Source organism: Scardinius erythrophthalmus, assembly GCF_964197995.2.
Source record: "Scardinius erythrophthalmus genome assembly, chromosome: 2".
Classification (NCBI taxonomy): Eukaryota; Metazoa; Chordata; class Actinopteri; order Cypriniformes; family Leuciscidae; genus Scardinius; species Scardinius erythrophthalmus.
The window spans coordinates 42,922,180-42,944,251 of record NC_138222.1 but is presented as its reverse complement, the minus strand read 5'-3'; the positions used below and the strand labels follow the sequence as shown (position 1 = coordinate 42,944,251).

At 38.0% G+C, this 22,072-nt stretch overlaps 1 protein-coding gene across 1 annotated transcript in view; it reads right to left on the bottom strand.

Annotated features, from left to right (window-relative positions):
• Nucleotides 1-1,504: 1,504 nt before the first annotated feature.
• Nucleotides 1,505-22,072, bottom strand: part of kif18a (kinesin family member 18A) — a 37,356-nt gene continuing 16,788 nt past the window's right edge. The window contains exons 7-18 of the mRNA XM_081356974.1: nt 18,060-18,236; nt 17,850-17,924; nt 17,493-17,593; nt 13,772-13,934; nt 13,466-13,630; nt 10,823-10,944; nt 10,388-10,626; nt 9,294-9,353; nt 5,331-5,670; nt 3,998-4,090; nt 3,783-3,886; nt 1,505-3,086 (exon numbers count right to left, since the gene is read on the bottom strand). Of these exons, the coding sequence (XP_081213100.1) occupies nt 2,947-3,086; nt 3,783-3,886; nt 3,998-4,090; nt 5,331-5,670; nt 9,294-9,353; nt 10,388-10,626; nt 10,823-10,944; nt 13,466-13,630; nt 13,772-13,934; nt 17,493-17,593; nt 17,850-17,924; nt 18,060-18,236 (1,779 nt within the window). The 3' untranslated portion in view covers nt 1,505-2,946. The remainder of the gene's footprint in view (nt 3,087-3,782; nt 3,887-3,997; nt 4,091-5,330; nt 5,671-9,293; nt 9,354-10,387; nt 10,627-10,822; nt 10,945-13,465; nt 13,631-13,771; nt 13,935-17,492; nt 17,594-17,849; nt 17,925-18,059; nt 18,237-22,072) is intronic.

The following is a 22,072-nucleotide window of genomic DNA, read 5'->3' as shown; positions in this document are numbered from 1 at the left end:
ACCCCCTGGAGTTCCTACGCAAACCCCAGTTTGAGAAAGACTGACACATAATTCACTCTACAAGATTCTATTCAAATGAATGTGATAAATGATTTAGGTCAAAAGTAATCAGATTACATTACCTAAAATGTGTCATGAAATAGATTACGTTACTAACTACAATTTTCATCATGTAATTTGTGATTAGTAATGGATTACAGTTTGTGAGTAATCTACTCTGCACTGATGATAACGGCACAGAGGAATGGTGTTGTTGGTATCATTTTTTCCAGCTGATGAACGATAAAAACATTGACAGCCAATCAAAATCTATCCTACTTTAAAGAGCTCTAGCATTTACAGCGACAGACGACAAGACTGCAGCGTGTTTATAATGAACAGAACATCGTTCTTGGTGTGAACGGAAAGTCTGCAACTTAAGATCTCAAGAGACATTTAAATGGATGTAAATGTGATAATTCTGTTATATACTGAATAAGACTAATGTACCTGATAAATGCATTTTGAATAAAACCTTTTTTAAATGTATTTTTTCAGTGACTTCAGTATAGAAGGTAGTGGAACACCTTCTAATAGCTGAGTACGTGGTGAGTCCCTCCCAAATCCTGTTGAAGACTGTCTGTGGCCTGACTTGTGTAGGTCCTCAAATGTCAGGTCTGGCTTTTTCCTCTGTCAATATGGAGCAGAAAACACGGTAAGGTTTTGGCAGAAAATACGGACCAATTATTTAAAGTCACCATGAAATCAAAATAGACAATTCATATTTTTTTATGGAATATTGCAGTTTTTATTATAAATTATTTATCTGATTATGTTGATCATTCAAAATGATAATTTTTTTTCTTAAATTCATGTTCTTGTCTTTCATCAAAATAACTTACCCTCCCTCTTGCAACATCTCTTCTCTGATGACGTGTTCACCGGCACTATAAAAAAGTTTCAAATTATCATAAATGGAGGAGAGAGAGATTGGGAGTAGTAGTAGTTTGTGTGGTTTTGGCTGTGTGCTTGACATTGCTTCACAGCTGTCAGGTGGTCCGCCAATTACACCACTAGATATTTTAGCAAACAATGCATTGTTAAAAATTCTTAAATTGGATTGTCAAATCCAAAATGTATGAAAGCAGTCCAGAGCCTAACTGTACTAACATTCCAGGTGTTGAGAAGGGTGATGCCAGGAACAGCCTTATGAACATCAGTTTCCATTCAGATGACTTTTTCATGTGTTTTGGTGCTCCTGGTGTCACTTTCTTTTTTGCTGTTATTCTATTGTTAAGTTTCCTTCTCCTTTGCAGAGCAGCCACACACTGCGAGACAGTTCAGCAAATAAAATGAACATGAAATGTTTTATTCTAAATTATGTTTAAGGAAAAGGTCCCACATTTATTCCAGTGTCAAAATGATCAGTCTTTCACAATTAATTCTTCAATTATGTAAGCATAAGTGAATATAAAAAGGTAAATATATTCCTGTACTCTGAACAGAAGGATGCAGTTTCTCAAGACATTTTAAAGGCCAATTTAATAAATAATATAAAAAACAAACATATTTAAACATTTATTTTTCTTGCCCACTGGAAGGCCAAACAGGTGAAACTTTATGGATGTGCAGACTGCTCTGTATGCCATGAGCCCGCTACTTATCTTCCTGTAGGCATATTACATAATTATCTGTTAATAATAGCCTCATTACCAGAATTAATTACTGTTAATTCCTTAGGCATGATGTTAGAACCAGGGCAGCTATGCACAACTGATTGTCTCTCAAACATACAAAAATATTCTAAAACACCAATTTATATAGACAGATAGCGATAATATATTTATAACGCTGCTTTCTTCTCTCTTACCTGCAGCAAGTATTGGCAACTCCAAACATTAGGCTAAACCAAAACATTGGCAGTGAATCCTATTCTAGTTGAAGAATAGAACTACTACTTCTATGGAACCTCGTTGTGTTATTGGATAAGTTGGAAGAGTTTGAAAATTAAATGGGCCGCATTCCTGACGGGAGGCTCAATTTTCTTTTGGTTCAGACAGATGGTATGCAGGAAATGGACCCCAAACCACTAGACTCCCTTTATGTCTTATGTGGGCTGAACCCAATCTCTGAACACACTGAAAAGCATATAAATCAGCAAGAAACAAGATGACCGAACAGCATTATAAGACAGTTGGAGTTGAAGATGAATGAAAAACTGTGGTTAATTGGACTGAACTAATAGGTTTTGCTGTGCAGCTGAATTAAAAATGTTACAACACAAAATGTCAATTATATAGTTGTAAATTCCCTAGAAATAAATAAGAACACTGTTCTTAATTTGAGTTGTTACCAGTCAGAGCAACAGCTACATTACTGTTACAAAGTAAGTTTAAAACTATTACAAAGCAAATAGTGTAACCAGGTGGCCAAAAGATTGGCTAGTTTAAAAAATTTCCAAATATTGTCCATTATTCCTGAATTTTCTGGCTTTGTGGGCATAAGGACAATGAATTAAAAATAATAATTTAAAGTTTAGTTCAATAAAATACGCTGTCAATATTTCTCAATTGATTTCATTTTAATCAGTCAGGAAATAGAAACACATTTGACCTAAATGGGGCAATTTTTTTTAATTATAAAACATTTAAAAAGGTGAGAAAAAAAGTAATTCAGTGGCAATAATAAAACCATATTTCTTTACAAGACCCGAACATCAATTAATACTTTAATGTGTGCTTCATATTAGGCTGAACAGGTTTTATACACACATACATTAAAACGAAAAAAAAAATAAAAATAAAATAGTTTCCTAGAAATAATTAAGCCCAAATACCTGCTCCTCCAACAACTTTAAAACCCACATTCCCTTTTTGCATATTTTGTACATCAACTCTAATGAGAAAGAAGTCTGTGAGAAAGTCGGTGTATGAGAAAGCGGCGCCTTTAATAGCAAGTGGAAACCTCTCACATCCTCTTGGTGACTTTTTTAAAGAGCGCAGCGGGCCCCATTGAGCTCAACTTGGACTTCCGCTGGTCAAGCTGAAGGAGGTTTCCCTCAGATACACTCCGTACTACTCTTCGGCTTGGCTCATTCTCCGAAGATACTAGATGCAGAGAAAGAGAACAGAGGGTATAAAGATTATAATAAGAAAAACTATTTTAAGTTGTAATATTTCACAATATTATGCTTTACTGTATTTTTGATCAAATAAATGCAGCCTTGGTGAGCATAAAAAAACTTTCAAAAAATCGTAACGTCTCCAAACTTTTGAACAGTGGTTTAACAAAAAAAAGTCACTGTTTTACTTCTTTAATTTGCTTAATCAGCACATGTAATTAATTTAATTAATTTTTTATCGAATGAGAGGCTTTTTTTAAACATTGGTGCCTTAATTTCTTTGGTCATTTAATTTAATAGGAGCAGCTCCCCAAAAATGTGGCAAAAAAAAAATCACTGTAATGCACAGCCTCTAATGGCTTATTACTTTATGAAACTGGGGTAAATTCAGCCAAATCATGGCATTATATTACTAAGGAGAAAGAAAGCGCAAGAGCCATTGGGAGTGGGAGGAGGAGATTGTGCGCTCCTGGCTGTGCGCCTGACATTCTTTCACAGCTGTCAGCCGGCCCACCCATTACACTATTACAATACTTTACCAAAGATAATGGATTATGTGAGGACTTCGTAAATGGAATATAATAAGAGACACTTATGTTCCACTTCCAAGATACAAATGGAGAGCCCATAGAGGGTAACTTAACTTTGAACAATTTTTCTGCATTTAGAATAGCATACTAACCTCCAAAACGTCGAATTCGCAGTGGTTTAGACGACTTGCAGGGATCTCTCTTTATGCGCTTGGGTTCTGCGGCCTGAGAACTTTCTTCTTTTCCAAGGTTGGAACTGGTACAAACAGACACGAAGTGAGATTTTGGAAAACACCAAGAGTGCAAAATGTCAACAAGGCAAGATTTTAAACAGCTGTAGTGAACAGGCCCCACAATAAACACACACCAGTTGAACTTGCGCTTGACCTGAGCAGCTGAGGTCATGGCCATGTAGGACGGTTTGGATCTTCGAAGGTCTAATAACGATGGGATCTGCAACCTAGGAACCAATTGGAGAGAAACGTATTTACGGCAGCCAAAACAGAACTACCTAGTTCACTTTTGCAAGGTTTAATAATGTGGATGTTAATAGCCGTGTTTTCACTGTCGGGCCAGTGCGAGCCAGGGCTTTAAACGGGCCGTGCCGGGCTAAAAGCCTCGGGCTAATAGCACCGGGCCTGCGTTTCCACTGTCGGGCCAGAAGCTCCACAGCGCTTCACTAAAACACGCCCGTAACACGCTTATACTGTCTATGGTAACACGCCTCTCTGGAACAACGTCACAATAACCCATCATTTCACCAACAAATGGAAGTTTTATCAGAAAACTAATCAGAAGTCACTGGAAACAGTGTTGAAAACAAACATGATAGCTGGCATTTTTGTTGTTTACTTGAATATTTAAAACCCAAGCGCATCGATGTTTTACCACAGGTTTACAATAAAAAGTGATACATTGATCATAATTAATTAATTTATGTCAAAATTACACATTAGTCACACAGAAATAAATTACCGTTAGGTCTATTTCACAAAAGAAAGAGGACACACTTACTTCTTCAGTCGCGTTTGTTTCTGTTTATTTAGTAGAGGACATATTTACATCACATTTAGAGAGAATGATAATTTCTACAAATATATGCCACCAAAAATACGACCTGAGGAGCTTTAGCACTCTCTCGACTCCCATACAGATATTTTCAGTCAGAGAAACAGAGGAAGCTCCCGAAAAAAAGTTGCTTTATTTTATGAGTCCGGTATAAAGAGACGAGACGTAGGCTACTGACAGATCAAATAAAAACATGAATGTGATAGCCATTATGATTTGTCTGATTTCTTCAAGCGTTCACTATGTTTTTTTACTATGCGTATCTTCAAGCGTTTACTATGTTTACTATGGTAATGGTTAGCGCGCATAGTCTTTTGCATCACAAACAAAGGCATTCAAACATGAACGCGAGTTAAATTATTTTAAAAGTCTTTAATGCTGACAGAATCATCTGGCGCTGCCGTCTCCCGACTCAGGTAAACTCCGCCTCTGTTCATAACCACTCCTTTAGCCCGAGCTGGCCCGCTTTGGCCCAAGGTATTCGACGGGCCAGAAATCCTGGCCGTTGGCCCCGAGTAAGCCCCGATCAAGCCCCGGAAGTGACAGTGGAAACGCAACTGGCCCTGGCACGCACTAGCACGGCCCGGCCCTGGCCCGACAGTGGAAACGCGGCTAATGACAGTATGCAGTACCTTTTAGCTGGCTCATTCCCGTTGTTAGCACGTAGTGCCTGGAGTGTTGTGTGGCCAGGGGGCTCGGGTGATAGGATGACTGTGGCATTACTGCCTGACGGGTCCTCCTCGTGACCGATGTCGATAGTGGAGTTTGGATCAAAGTTGTTGGAGGCGTGCGGTTGCCCCTCAGGAGTGTACTGAAGCAGGAACATGCCCTCCTGCCTTAAGACCTCCTGAAGGGCAGGAGGGTAATGGGACAGCACAGGAATGGGCCCAGCCTCATCTGGGTTCTCAGAAGACACAGAAAGCTTCCTCCTGACTTTTTTAGGAGGACATTCAGCCTCTGCCTCTTGAGGGCCTGAAAGAGAAAGGAAGCACAAAATTCACCAGCTTTATCGGAAGAAATCACCAAATGGAAAAGGCCATGTGATATACTGATTATTTCCAAGTCAAAGCTGAATTGTCAACAACATCATCAGAAATGTTTGCCATTTTAAAAACAGGTAACGATTGTTCTTATCGATCAAATCAAGTGCTCAAACTTGTTTGATTTGACACACATTAACTTCACTACAACATTTGCCAAAGTCAGTCCTTGGATTTTTTTTTGACTTATGTTTTTAGACTTTAGACAAAAAAAAAAAGTGTAAAGAAAATTAAAGATGGATAGATAGTTGGATAGATAGAGATACACAGAGGTTAGACAGATAGTTATACAGTTGGACGGATAGATCGATATTGAGAGAGATAGACAGACAGATAGAGATAAACTGAAGGATAGACAGACAGATATGCAGTGGAATAAAGATAGATAGGCAGACCTGTTGTCACTTACCACAAATTATAACAAATGCAAAATCTTAATCAATGTGAAAGTTTAAAGGATAAATTATAGATTATAGCACTATTACAAACAGTAATGAAACAAAAACTCGCATTCTAAATCTGAGCGGTTTCCTTTTTTGTATTAAATACACCCCATCACCAATGGTGGTGGGAACAAAATTGGTCATTGTAAAAAGTGTTTGGGCCAATAATGCTTGAATGACTCCTGACCAACACAAGAAACTGGGCATGTTATAATATTACTAATCTGATTTATGAGGCGCATTCCTGGACACAAAGCTCACACACACAATAATTTTACATGACTGATACAAATACACAAACATTGTGTCCTAAAAAAACAGTGATAATTTAATCCACGCTTGTCAAGCGACGCATAGTTACAAGTGTGTTTGTAACACACCAAGAGCGGTATGTTGTTAAAGAGCAGGTTCTGTCAAGACAGACAGTATGTGTGTGCCGGTGGGTGTATGTGGGTAGGGAAGGCAAGGGAGGCTCCAGGAAGCTGTTGGAGGGGTCTGACGTTGGATATTGAGTGGTGGAGTATGCCGGAGCACGTCGCAGTCTGGCTGCACACTGACTCACACGATGCAGAAAAGCGAGGGAGAGAAAGACACTGCGGCTGCATCTTAATCGTTCTTGACCAATCGCAATGCTTCAGAGCTCCTGCTGGTTAAACTGTTGACACACAGCCATCTCTCCTTCTCTCTGAGTCAGTGCTGATTCTCAGAAATCTGGATTGCATGGGAGAGGACCTGACATCCTGTTAATGACTAACTATACTCACTTTTTTAGCAAAAGAAAGTTTGAGAACTAAACGCCTCTTCTGAAACTCATACTGAATGCACTTTGCTTTGACTGCCTCTTGAAGCCAACAGCTATAGCGCACAGGCGATATAACTTCATTTGAGAGGCACAGGATGATCAAGTGACAAAGCACAGGAAAAAAAAAAAAAGGATGGGAGAGAGGATGGGCGGCAGGACAGTGATGTATGGCCCAGAGCGGAGGCAGAGGAATAGGTGCGATCAGTAATTGGTGGCAGAGTGCTCTGGGCGGTGTATTTTTGGCTGGTGGGATTAAAACATGCATGAATCGCTATTTCTGGAGGAAGCCACTGCGGATTAGGGTCGCCTGGCTCTCACTCTCTCATTGCTTGCTCTCTTTTTATTGCAGAATTGTCCTCGCCCAATCCAGGCGCGTTTCATACTATATGTAATAGCTCCCCCCTCCCTGCACCGAGCAATGATTTTATGAATGAAATTCAGAAGGGCGGAGGGTCGGCGCTACTGAAAGAGGCTAGACGTAGATGGCGAGGTGAGGAGACAGACAGACAATGGAGATGGAAAGATTGACTGATTAAAAAATAAGGAGCACACAGATAAAAATATATAGAAACATGAAAGAAAAGAGTGAAGAGAGGAAGGAGAATGTAAAGAAACAGACTGCAGACTTAAGTCTGAGAGGCAGGGGCGGCAGTCTCGTGTGCGTTGACACGTGACCCCTCCTGCTTCTGTCCTCTATTCCATCACTATTTTCCACCCTTTCACGCTCTCGCTCCCTCTCTCCACCGAGCACTTGAGCCTGAGTGCAGAGACAGTATCGTCATGAAGCACGTCGATGGTGGGGGTGGGGCGGAGGTTCATTCATAACCCTCTCTTTGAATCTCTGTATCTCTTTCAGTTCCTGCAGACAGGGCTCCGTCTCTATTGTCTTTAAGCAGGGAATGCAGAGCAGGACTAACTGAACACAGCTTTTATTTCCTGCTGCATGAATGCCAGAAGAACTTGTTCAACAGTGTGAACCTTGAAAATAAGCATCTCTTTTTAAAACAGCAGCAAATTTATTTGGATGCCAATCTGAAAACGTTGCATCACATTCACAAAAATAGGATAAAAAAGTTCCACAAAAATGAATGGAAAACCTGTGTAGGACACGTAGTCTAAACTAAAATCTGTCTAAAAGGAATAAATGCTTTATTTCATGTTTAAAACAATAAAGGAATGTAGAGGTCATGAATATTGCATTTATTTGCTAAGTGCCGAAAATGAAACCTTGCAGAGCCAGCGACTAGTTCGTCCTTGGAATAGCTCAGTGGAGCAGACTGGGAACTTGTGAACAAGTTTTTTCCCCAGCGGACTGATAAAAACCTGCACACCAATTTTTTCTTGAAATATGCATCATATTTTACGTTTCTTTTGAGGCAGCAAACAAATCATTATTCATTATTTTCAAAAAGCTCCATTTCCTTCCACTGAAAATGAACTTTTTATACTGTCCTGACCTGGTCAAATCCCATATGGTGTTTGAAATTAATCATTCAAATTTAAACAACCATTGGACGGGGAGGGGGAGGGGGGTTTTCGGGGAAAAAATAAACAAACACCCCAATCTCCTTGTCAAAAATGAAGAATTATAGACATAGGAAATTTGTTTCTAATAAATATGATGTTCGACAATGCAAAATATTCCCAATACTATCAATGTAGAAGTTTACAATATTTTTTTCTAAACATAATTCTTAACAGTATCCGTCTGTTTTCCCCCACTTCCCTCTTTTTCTTTCTTGCAGGTCTTTGTATTTTCCTGAAATGTGTGTATTTCCCACAGCGTGTCTCAATCAAATGAGGAACACCTGTTCTGCAGCAAATATCATTACTCTCCATTTACTGAGCAATAACTCACCACTCCTATTTCCCAAAGCTTTTCTCTATTCCTTTTCCCCTTTCTCCCACCCCTCAATTTCCCACCCCTAAAAGCTTGTTTTTGTATTTCACTGTGTCAGTATGGAGAATGTCAAGCAACTCTGTCTGTTCCGAAGCTAAAATAAAATAATTTGCATAATTATCATTGTAAAACTGTCAATTGTAAAACTGACACTGATATGATTTGGCTATTAGTAAAGCACTATTTTATTGTAATGCTTACATGGAAAATGATAAAGAATTGACATATTAAAAGGGGACTATTTTAAACAAAGCTAGTTTACAAAACCTTAAAGCCTTTAAAATTGTTGCAACACACACGGGCTGTCAGTATGAGCAATGTGAAAGATTGGGGCAGCTGGATTGATGTCTTAAGCAGAGTATGTTGAAGCAGACCATGGAGAAAAATGGGGGAGACAGAGATGAGTTTACCTTTAGATGAGTGTGTTGGTCTGAGACGCTGAGAGGTTCGACGTGCGTGTTTCTCTGAGCCTGAGTGAATAGAATACATTGTTACTCATTTGAGCTGGTCCTTTCTATTCAATCCAGCATATACATCACACAGGGACTAAACACATCAAGACACATACATCTGTCAACGTTCACACAATGCAGATCACATTACACCGACGCGAAAAACAGTAAATCACAAGGCAGACATAAAATAAGATCACTATGAGGTGGCTGTATGACACAAATGAGATGGCTCATCTTGGAAACAGGAAGTTTGCTGACATTATCCTTTTGGATTATTTCCTTACATCCTCAACTGAGGACATTACCACAAAAACAGGAGAGATAAATAGCACTTTAAACAAGATCTAATTTTTGTCACACAGAGGTGATTGTTTAGTAAAAAAAAAGAAAAAGAAAAAGAAAAAAAAGATATAGAAATAAAGATTGTTTTCTAAGAAAAAACATCAATTATTATGAACATAATTATATATATATATATATATATATATATATATATATATATATATATATATATATATATATATATATATATATATATATATATATATATATAAAAATTATTATGACAAATGTTATTGAAATGGCACATTTTTTACACATGTACTACCGTTCAAAAGTTTGGGGTTTCTTTTTGAGTTGGGTTCAATGTTTTTTTAGTCTCTTATGCAAATACAGTAAAAACAAATATTGTGAAATATCATTACAATTTAAAATATTAAAATAGAAACCAGTTATTTCACATGATCCTTCAAAAATCATTCTAAATGGTGGTTTGGTGCCCAACCAACATTTCATATTATGAGGGTTGAAAACAGTTGTGCTGAATATTTTTGTGGAAACGGTAATACATTTTTTCAGGATTCTTTGATGAATAGAAAATTCAAAAGATCAGCATCTTTACTATTTAATGCGTTCTTTCTGAATGAAAGTATTAATTTCTGAACAGTAGTGTACTTTTAAGTCAGACATTGTGGGTTAGCTTACTCCCTTGTTTGGTAAAACACTTTATAACATCAGTTTGAAGTATGATGATGAGAGATTTCACTCACTGCATGGCGTGTTCTGGTGAGACACGAGGTGTGAGAAAGACAGGATGGGCTGTAGATGAGTGCTTCCTGTACCACCATCATCCCTCTCCTCTGCTTTCTCCTGGTCTGCCCAGACCACACCTCGCTCCCTACGGACCAGGCGCTCAAGCTCCTCCCACTCAGCGTCATCTGAGGCAATGCTAGCGGCCTTCAACGCCAGGTGCTGTCGACGGCAGGTGGACAGCAGGGCGTTCACCAACCTGACAGGACAGGTGGAGAGCAAGTGTGATATAGTTGAATGATACAGATGGAGGCATTTACATTGCAAATTTCAAATTAATCTGAACACAAAGAACTTTCTACAAAGAACATTCCCACAAACACACTCAGATAAAGAGTGACTAAGTTCAAAATCATGAAACCTGGTGCATAACCTCTATGAGTGTTGACTCATACTTGTGCATGTGCGTGTTTTCCTGGTCTTGAACACTGATGAGGTGGCCCGTGTGCTTGATGTGTTGCTGAAGGTCAGAGATCTGCAGCTGCAGCTGATGGCACTGCAGTTCTTTTTTCAGCTCCTGTAGGCAAAAACACATCTTAACATAAAGAAGAAAAATGCAACAATCATTACAGCAACCTCAGAAGCTCCTTTCTAGTCCCTTGAAATTAATTGGGCATGAGTATATCAAAATCATTTATTTAAAATCATGAGTGTGTGTGTGTGTGTGTGTGTGTGAGTGAGTGAGTGAGTGAGTGAGTGAGTGAGAGAGAGAGAGAGAGAGAGAGAGAGAGAGAGAGAGGGGTGTGTGTACACACACATGATTAATCACACATTTATCTTGAAATTAAGCATACACTATTTATCTTGTTTAACATGTTCATTTAGTCATAATTTGCTATATCCAGCTAAGTAAACTATCAGACATAAAATAACCAAATGGTATAAGGAGTCCATATAATTAATAAATGTATGCACACCAAAGCACACATGAGAAAAAAAAAAAAAAAAACATTACAGAACAAAACTTTTCAGAATTCACAGTGTGTACAGTGCAACAGCAAAGAGCTTGTTTGCCAAAAAACAACACCACTAAACCAAACGCATTTACCTACTACTGTGCACGGATCCAACAACTGCTCAACACAGCAGCATACACAACAAATCAAAACATTATGCTGAAAGTGTGTGGAAACAATGTGATTGTAATGACATGAATCTGTGCATAAATACGTGTGATCGGTGCGTCGAGAGCACAAAGCCACATACACTGTTTGCGCATCAATATAACTATGTATGCATGTATGTATTTAATAGATTGCATTTATGTTTTTTTTATAAACAGATAAAAAAAAATGCAATCTACTTAAAAACAAGGAAACATTATATTTGATCATTTTGATTTATATACACCAATATAACAGTACAAAGCAATATTTGTATTTATCTTTTTACTTAACATTTTAATAAGGTATGTAAAATGAACATTTTAAATTATGCAATTAAAGGAAAATTATAGGCTTATGTTCTACAGTATGGGGGAAACAAATTCTATATAAATTATATACATAAATCAGGACACAGATAGGGGATGTGCAGTTTCCCATCTATTAGATGGCAAATTTTAATAGAATGTCAAGCTCAGGAGTGGGACTTTCTGGGTGAAGAGAACGACAAGATTAAACCATCTCATCTATGCGCTATAATGAGAAAGACAACAAAGGCAAAACACTACAAAAATGATGAAACGGCTTAGATGTTGTTTTTAGTCTAGCTCCTTGTTTTCTTTCTGTCTCACTGAAAATGCACCTTCTGAGGAGTCTTCTACCCCCTCTGACGCAAGAAAACGCAAAACAGCAGAGCACAGAACATTTGATGGGCGGGTGCGTCACTACTCCGTTCTACTTCCAGGAAAAAAAAAAAAAAAAGAAAAACAGGAGAGCAAAAAGAGAGTGAGAAAAGAGGTGTGGATTTAGGTAAGCAGCTGTAGGGAGTGATAAAGGAAAAGCATTGATTTTTCTTTTATTAAGACATCCTCTGGTGGGGAAACAGAGAGAAGAGCTAAAAGAGGGGTGAAAGAGACAGCGATGGTCACAGTGTCTTTCAAAGGGCCACAAATGAGGGAGAAAACAATGATTACACAATATTCTACGCTTGTCCAATAAAACCAATGATTTTTTTAATAGTCTGTTGATGAATGTCTGCCTCCTACATGCAGACTGATTAACAGTGTGCATTGCTGCAAAATATTTAAATTGTTTCAGAAGAATGTCACTGCTCAGGTACATGAAGATATAGAGATACAATTTATGCCAGGTCTTCTAAACCTATTTAAGAGCAGTTGGCTGTCTGATGAGCTCAAAGAAGTGCTTCAGAAGAGCACCGCTATACAGGGCCTCAGAGGAGTATGTCTGCCTCAGACAACACAACACTGCAGACTGGCACCCTAGTACACTGCTCAGGTGGAAAACATGAAAACATTCAATAATGGCATTTCGAAATGGATAAGACCAAGGCTGTCCACTCTGAGGCTGAAATGAGCCCTCAAAGAAATATCACGGTAAGCTGAAGGACAAAAAAACAACATATCTGTTGCAGGAGTAGGCGGTATGACAAATTCTTATATCACAATATATGATACAGCTATTTTTTGCTGCAAATTCAAACCCAAAATGGTTTTAATATTACATAAACGAAGTAAATGTCTATTTTTCAAGAGTCTAGAGATTTGATAAAGATTAAAGAGAGACAACTCATTTGATTCACTTTTTTAAAACTGGAAACAAACCTTCTGAAGGTAAGATAATTCATAACAAATCTCTCCATCAATACACAAGCAGATTCATATTACAAAATTAAGCAAAAAACATAAATCAACCAACAGTCAGGGGCCACAGAAGGCCTTTTGACAATCCACTGAGCCGCTTTTCCATTATGTTTCTTTGTAAACACGGGCTAGACAGACATGTTTGATGGTTGTGGTCGCATATTTTGCAGCAGTTTGAGCATGACACTGTATTATAGCAGAAGCTCTACTGGTTGACATGCATGTATATCACCCATGCAGCCCTAATCTGAAGTAAAAGTGACCCAGCCCTGACCTCTGGAGTGTGACCTTCATGTCCAAGCAGCTTCATCTCATTTTCAATGCGGTGAAGCCATCCCTCATTCTCTTGGAAGTGCTTTTCACTCTCCGACAAACGTTTCTGCAAGTGCTCCTGGTGAGACTTTATGGAGGCCAGTTTACGCTCATATTTACAGGTGGCCTAAAACAAACAAACAAATGACTAAAACAGGGTTCACACACATACTGAAAGAATTTCTAAGAATTTTCATGATTACTGGATAAGGATTTATAAAAATCATTTTTTAAACAACTGTTTATGTTTATGAATCAGTGTTGTTACCCTTTCGGCCCTGTTGTCAGGAAAGAAGATCAGGCTCTGCTGATGCCACAACTCCCTGTGTCTCATAGTCAACCTGCTTTCATTCAGCTGCTTCTCGATGTCCAGATGCTCTTTACGGACCTGCAGACGTGCTGCAAACACACTTCGCAGGGACTCAGACATCCTGCGCAAACACAAAAAGCACATAGACATTAGACACAGTCACCTATACTGGCTGTATACGTTCTGTGTAGGAAAAGTTGCCTGGTGGTTAATACATATGTTCCAACAAACAAAAGTGGCATTTCACCATGATTTCCTATCCTCTGTACAATATATGTATAAATTAAATTAATAATGATTAAAAAAAATGTCAGACCTGCAGCAGAGTGATAAACGCCAATAAATAAACAAATACAAAAAGCAGCTTAAAATAAAATTAATGGAGTTTTGTGGTTTAAATAAACTAGTGCAAAACAGCATCTGCCATCTGCTGCTAGCTATTAGAAAATAATGTTGACTATAAATCACATGAATGTGTGCATAGTAATACATTTACAATAAAAGCAGTTTACATAATAGCCTGTGGAAAAGTCAACAACATGGTTAAAAAAAACAAAAAACAAAAAAAAACAACAACATTCAGCAGGCCACAATAAAACAATGATGGCACTCTAATTATTATTCACTCAAAAGCTTGGGGTGATTAGGATAACTTTTTTTTAATACTTTTATTCAGCAATAACGCTTTAAATTGATCAAATGTGACAAGGATTGATACAGAGAGAATTATAGTTTAAAAAAAAAATGCTGCTCAAAGAAATACAAAAATATTAAGCAGCACATCAGTTTTCAACATTGATAAAAAAACAAAAATGACTGAGCACTAAATCAGCATATTAGGATTTCCGAAGAATCATGTGATACTGAAGACTGGCATAATGACTGCTGAAAATAGAAAAAAAGTTATTTTAAATGATAGTATTTCGCAACATTACTGTTTTCCTGTATTTTTTATCTAATAAATACAGCTAGGTTGAACATACCAACTCTGGCAAAAAATATGGAATCACCACAGGATGTTGTTCACCCAGCTTTTTTATTTCATAGCAAACCAAATCACAGACATGACTAAATTATTTTTTTATTTTTTATTTCTTGCTTCATGAAACGTACCTCAAACAAATTCATATACATTTTTTTATTAATGGCATGCCTTTTTCCAGATCAAATAGAGGGGAAAAGTATGGAATCACTCAATGTTGAGGAAAAAAATATGGAATCATCAACCTGAGTTCTTTGAAGCATGGACTTCACTATTAAGCTGGTTCTAACTTTTTCAAATAACGGTTGACATATCAGCTTTGCATTTCATCATCATCATCATCATCATCATCAAACCTATTTTCTATCGATGGAATGAGAAAAGAGTAAAAATGTCAATGTACACCTGTGAATTGACTGTTAAGGTAATAATAATAATAATAATAATAATAATAATAATAATAAGAAGAAGAAGAATAATAAGAATACATTTATTTTATATAGTGCCTTTAAAAAGTTGCTTTCTCAAAGCGCTTTACAGGCAAACATAACAACAGAGAAAAACAACACACTTTAAAATACAAAAATAAGCAAATAAAAATGAATAATCAAGTAAAAGCAATCCTAAAATAGAATGATTGTGATTGCCATTTACCCTGGTCCAGAGGCAGTCACCTCTGTTTCATTAAAGTAGCACCAGACAAAAGTTATAGATTATCTCCCTGGCCAATGCAGATTCGTGATTCATCATTGATTATCACTTTCATCCAATCATCTACACTCCATCATTGCTACTCTTTATCCGACCAAACCTTGTTTTCTTCTGCTTTGGTTTTCGTTTGGCTTTTTCTTTATGTAAATCAAATTTCATTCAGCTGGTTTCTTACAGTTCTGTCACAAATATTGACTCCTGTTTCAACCCTTTTTTCTCCATTTGTTTTGAGCATTTTCTATTTTCAAGGCATATTGCTTTGAGATTTCTATACTGGCACTCTGACGTATTCCTTGGTCTGCCCGTATATTTTCCTTTTATAACTTTATACAAGTTTATACTTGCACCACATTTTAGAAACACAACTGACTAGGAAGTGGGAACAACCAACTTCTTTGCCTAAGTTGAAATTCCTTGTTGAAGGAGTCATGAAAACATTATGGCTTCATGAAACATACCTCAAACAAATTCACTTACATTTTTTATTTATTAATTTTATTTCAATTAAACAAGTCCAACAGCTCATTAAGGTGAGTAAGCACTTGAACAAAACCTTTTTTTGTGTCATATCTGTGATTTGTTTGTTTGTTTGCTATAAAGTATAAAATGCTATCCACCAAATGTGGTGATTCCATATTTTTTTTACCAGGGGTTGGAAGAGAAAAAAACATTTAAAAAAATCTTACTGACCCCAAACTTTTGAGCAGTAGAAAAATATGAAACACACCCAACAGATAGCCATGAGTGCATCCAATAATAACTGAGGAGATATCTCACCTTACTGCATCCTTTACTCTTCTATTTGATACAGGCTAGCGCTAAAGGCCATCATGCTCTCATTCAAAAATTCTCCACTGAGAGCCTTCAATACTCCACACAGCCTTTTTGCAACATAGCACACGACACCTCAATGAATGCGTTGAGATATCACCTGAACTGTGTGTGGGCGGTATTAGTGTATTAGTTTTGATAAAAAAAATAAAAACATTTGCGAGAGAGAGCAGAGGCTCTATTTGGGGCCATAATGTTGGTGCAGCGCCGACACTGCCAGACTCCTGCATTATTAATGCGGGCAGGAGCACACCGCCCCTCCTTGCCTCTAAGCACCTCTCTCCCTCACTCGCTCGGCAAGTTGTGAATTCTGATGCCGGTGAATGAAACACGTAGGAGTGAGACTCATTCAGCTTTTTCCCCTCCTCCTCCCCCTCTCCATCCCTCCCACCCTTGCTATTTTCCCTCTTTCTCTCCTCCCTCCGCCTCTCCTTCATTTTCTCCCTCCCATCTACGGATGCTGCGGCGGTTTTTGCTGATGAGAAACACACACACACACACACACACACACACACACACACACACACACACACACACACACACACACACACACACACACACACACACACACACACACACACACACACACACACACACACACACACACACACACACACACACACACACACACACACACACACACACACACACACACACACACACACACACACACACACACACACACACACACACACACAAAATCTAGAGGCTGAGGGTTGGGGGGGGGGGGGGGTGGTGGTATCTATCGCAAAACCGTGATACATTTTCTGTCCAAAACAAACAAAACTTAAAGGAGAAAAAAAACAAATGTGAAAAATTAAAGAAAGAGGAAAACACAAAGCACAAGTCTCCACTCTCTGCTGGGCCTGATGAAAAATGCAGATGTAAGAAGACCTCCACCTGCGATGGTGTCTGGCTTTGTCCTGTGTACTCTTACTTATGAATAATTGAGAAATATTCAAAGTTTCAAAGGACAGCGTTAAAGAGCTGCACATCACACATGACATAAAATAAACAACATCTAAACAAACAAAAACACAGGTCTCAAGCTGCATGCTGATGCCTGCAAATAGAGTTTGCTGTGTCGCATGAGTGCACACTTATGGACTGAACGCAACCGTCCTCATACAACACGTGCACACACACAGTGCTTACTTCTCAAATTCTGCTCTCCTCTGGATGGGGATTGGATTAAAGGCAGAAACCTCCACCTTCCGCTCTTCATACTCTTTGAGTTTCTGTTTCAGCATGACAATCTGCAAGCACACACACACACACACACACACACACACACACACACACACACACACACACACACACACACACACACACACACACACACACACACACACACACACACACACACACACACACACACTCATTAGGCAAGCTAGTCTCATGTGGATTAGACCCATTTCACCTAACAAGAGAAGCAAACCAGATTTACAAAGTAAATAATTCCACATTAAGATGTGATTAAGGATGAGATTCATCGAGTCTTATTTTATTTACCTCTGCTTTCTGCTTTTCACAGATGATGGCATACTGTCCAATGTGACTGTCCAAGCTCATCACGTTACTCCTCAGCTGAAAAACAGTGAGAGAGAATCAGAAATACGATTAATATTATAATCACGCTTTGATACAATCTCTGTTGGTGGTGAACTTGTGGGTTGTTGGTTGAGGGACTGCTGAAGCTGTGCGTGCATGTGTAGGACTTACAGTGGATTTGATCTCCTTGGCGCGGTTGGCATATTTGAGAGTGTTGTGTGTATCTTCATAGGAGAGCAAGGATGGGCTGACGTTCGCAATCATCACAGTTCTGCAGTTTCCACCCAGAGAGTCTTTAAGGAGCCGTGTCAGCTTGCTATCTCTGTAAGGAATGTGCGTCTTCTTACACTGAGAATAGAAAACAAACGAAACCATAGAAAAATCAAATTCAAGAATATCACAAAAGGACGTCAATGACACATAACACACAATGGCTTAAAAACAAAAATACAGCTTTCTAAAACTAGGCTGAGATTGCATGATTAAGCTTAATTTCATTATTCTGAGATGAGTTTACATTTCATTTACAACAGATCCTTTGCTAAACATTGCCTTAAAAATGTTACTGACAAGACAAACTTTTGCTCTTTTCTAATACAAGTCTATGGAGAATCCTTGTGTCTGGATAGTTGTAAAAGCATTTTAAATGGAAAACATCCAAAAATAACTAAATGGCTAAAACATTGTTACAGGGTGACTTATAATAGTGACAATGTACCCAGAGAGCATATAGCCTAAGAGAAATAAATCTTGAGAAATTCACACTGAGGTTTCAAGTCAGCATGAAATAATAATTCACAAAATGTTCTAAATTCATGTTATTACAGTTTTTTACAATCACTTTGTTACTATTTTCAGAACCTTGATGTCATTTTTCACAACTCTAGACACAAAACTCACAACCAATGATCAAAATGCACATTTTTCAAAACTCTAACCCTTTTCTCAATTGCTTGGATACAATACACATAAAACTTAGATCATTTGTTCATTCAACAAAAATCACCTGTTCAATATGACACAACTTAACATCAAAGTACTACTATTTCAAAAGGCAATTCACACATTACATTTCAAATGAGTGTCTATTCATTTCCTTACATTGATCTAACTATCAATTGATACAACTGCTCAAAATGATAAGAAACTATTGCATTACTCTGAATGCATAGTTGTATGGAAACAGACAAACAATCTTCCATGTTTACTAAATCATGAAAGTTTCAAGATAACGATATTCATTGTCACCAATTAGCATGGAGCATGAACCAATTAGACTACAATATCCATGGATGTAGCCTAATATTTGATCATACTGCTTCATCAGACACTGTGTCTATGGTCCCAAACACTGTACTACCTTTTCAGACTATGTACAGTATTGACAGCACTGCACTGTATAGATCATCACTCCTGTTCTGTTTCTTACAGTACAAGCAAGCAAGTTGAGGAACACTGCATTTGATGTTTTACAGTACTGTCTTTTCTTTTCTATTTCATAGCTAATTATTTTTTGCTTTGATTCAAATAAACCTATGTTGTGATTGTACTGTAGTGTTTTGCATCAATATATTACAAACTTTGTTCAATGATTCCACTGTAGTATTCTCTCTACTACTGCAGTGCCTTTACAGAGATGTATTTACTGTACATGTAGTGCCATAATGAAACCTGTATCACCTATTTTGTTCTACAATATTTAATGATTGTACGAACAATGACACAATGAAACTATCAGTTGCTTGTGTGTGGGTGATCTATAGTTATGTCTCAACGGTATTTCACAGTAAATTAGTTTTTTGAACCAATGATTGTGCAAGTGCAAGATTTCTTTAAAGATGTGAATACACAATGCAATGTTTTGAACATTAGATAGCCTGTGTTACAAGTGATAACCGTTTTGAGTTTTGTGTCTAGAGTTTTGAAAAATGACATCAAGGTTCTGAAAATAGTAGCAAAGTGATTGTAAAAAACTGTAATCTTATTGTAAACGATTATTTTGTGCATGCTTGATTTTTTTATTTTATTGTTTTTGACCTTGTAATTTTTAATCAATATGTCATAACTCGATTTTAAGTGAAATGAAAGACTTCTCTCTGGTGATGTATACAGGACTTCAATCATTTAGTCCACTTAACTAGAGATGCACTGATTGCAATTTTTCTTGTCTGATTCCGGAACCATTCCATTGCCGATCAAATAACTATAATTGACCACATACAAACAAAAATCTACTTTTCTTCAATACAAAATCTCCAGTTCATTCCTATGGGATGTTCTGTGAAGCTTGTCTGAGATCGCAACAGTAACCAGGGAGGGTGAAGATTATCTTAAATTAACAGCAATCCGAGCATTTCAAAGTATAATTCTAAAAAAAAAAAAAAAAAAAATTTGGTTCCAAAACTTCATTTGGTTATAGATTTTGGTTTCAAAATTTGCTGGTCACAAGACTAAGCCCATTGCTTGCAAAGCCACATATTAATTTTCTTCAGTACATTTAAAGGTGTTCTAAGCGATGTCACGCGTTTTTTAGGCCAAAACATTTGTCGTCACATCCAGCAAATATCTCCTCACTATCCACTAGCCGCATGTCCCCTTAAAAAAAAAAAAAAACCTTGTCTCTTTAGACAGCCCAGGCCCCACAAACAGCACAAAAACAAACAACAACAAACTGGCCCAGTCTGGCCATGAAACATACACAGTGTTCCAGCCAATAACCGACAATAATGATTTGGGGGTGGGGGTTGGGGGGTTAGTGCGCGTGCACATGAAGGGGGTGTGGGGAGTGGAGGACAGAGAAACATGAAGAGGGAGGTTAGCTAGAGGAGAGATGTCCTAACAATGACTAACGTTAAAATGGTATATTCTTTTGAATTTTGATACGGCCGACACACGACAAATAAAGAATAGGGAAAAGGAGAAGGAACGTGAAGTCCCGAATTCACATCGGAAAAGCGTTCAAAAGGTGGCGAGAACTCCGCTGGCAGAAGGGCTTCCAATCCGACATTCAGGTTGCTCTCTTTTTGCTGGACAGGTGGGTAAATCCAGTTTGTTTTTTCTAAATCCACAGAAGGGAGGGGGAGGGGAGGGGATGAGGACGAGGGAGGGTCGAGCTAGCCTCCGTTTTGTTTGACAATACTTCGAACGTCAACAAGAAGATGTCACCCAGCATCGGTTAGAGCACCTTTAAAGGGATAGTTCACCCAAAAATGAAAATTCTGTCATCATTAATCACCTTCAAGTTGTTCTAAACATAATGTGACATGCAAGTTTTTTTGTTCCTCAAAATATCTTCTTTTGTGTTCAACAGAACAAAGAAACACATGTTTAGAACGACATGAGGGTGAGTAAATGACAAAATTTAAATTTGTGGGTGAATTAACTCTCTAAGGTAGCAAAAAACACTGATGCTGACTGACCTTCTCTACACATCCTAACAATAACTTCAAATTTATCTAATCTCAACAGCTTCATACTGTTACAAGCGTTGAAAGAGCCAGTTAGCACTCTGGCTTTCATCTTGCTGGTCTGTCTGACCCGAAAGGAAAGCATTCACAAACTAATGGTCTAATTAATCTCAGGATCCAGCGATTGATACACAGTCCATATACAATGGCATCCACAAAAAAAAAAACTTCAAAGCCAAGTTTCCACTTTGCTAATGTGAAAACATACATGGAGAATGACATAGGCCTATGCACAATTTGCCAACACAAACACAAGAGCAGTCACAAAAAAAAAAAAACAGCAGTCAGGGGATGGAAATGTGGAAACGTAGTATATCTGATCTCGTCCAGCTTATGTATCAAACCATAGCCTACATCTGGACTGTGTATGTGCTCATGTTTTCATTATAGCTTTGAATCAAGTGGTGGCCTGCTGGGAACTTCACAAATCCCTTTGCAAAGGGGTGTTATAAAGACCTAGGCCCACTTTTCAGCCATTTTCTCATTCTCTGGTAGGAAGAAAAAAAATGACATTTTTAGTGATAAAACACCAGATTATGTAACCGAAAAACATACAAGCTGCACCATCATGATAGCAAGTTTGTGAAAAATCACATTTCTGAAGGCAGCATGTTCTCTCTGTTGGCACGACAACGTTAGCAGTGTGTGTGAGAGAGTGTGAGTGGCCTGTTTCGGGCCCTCCCAGGAGAACGTGGGTAAGGAGAGCCGTCTGTGTGA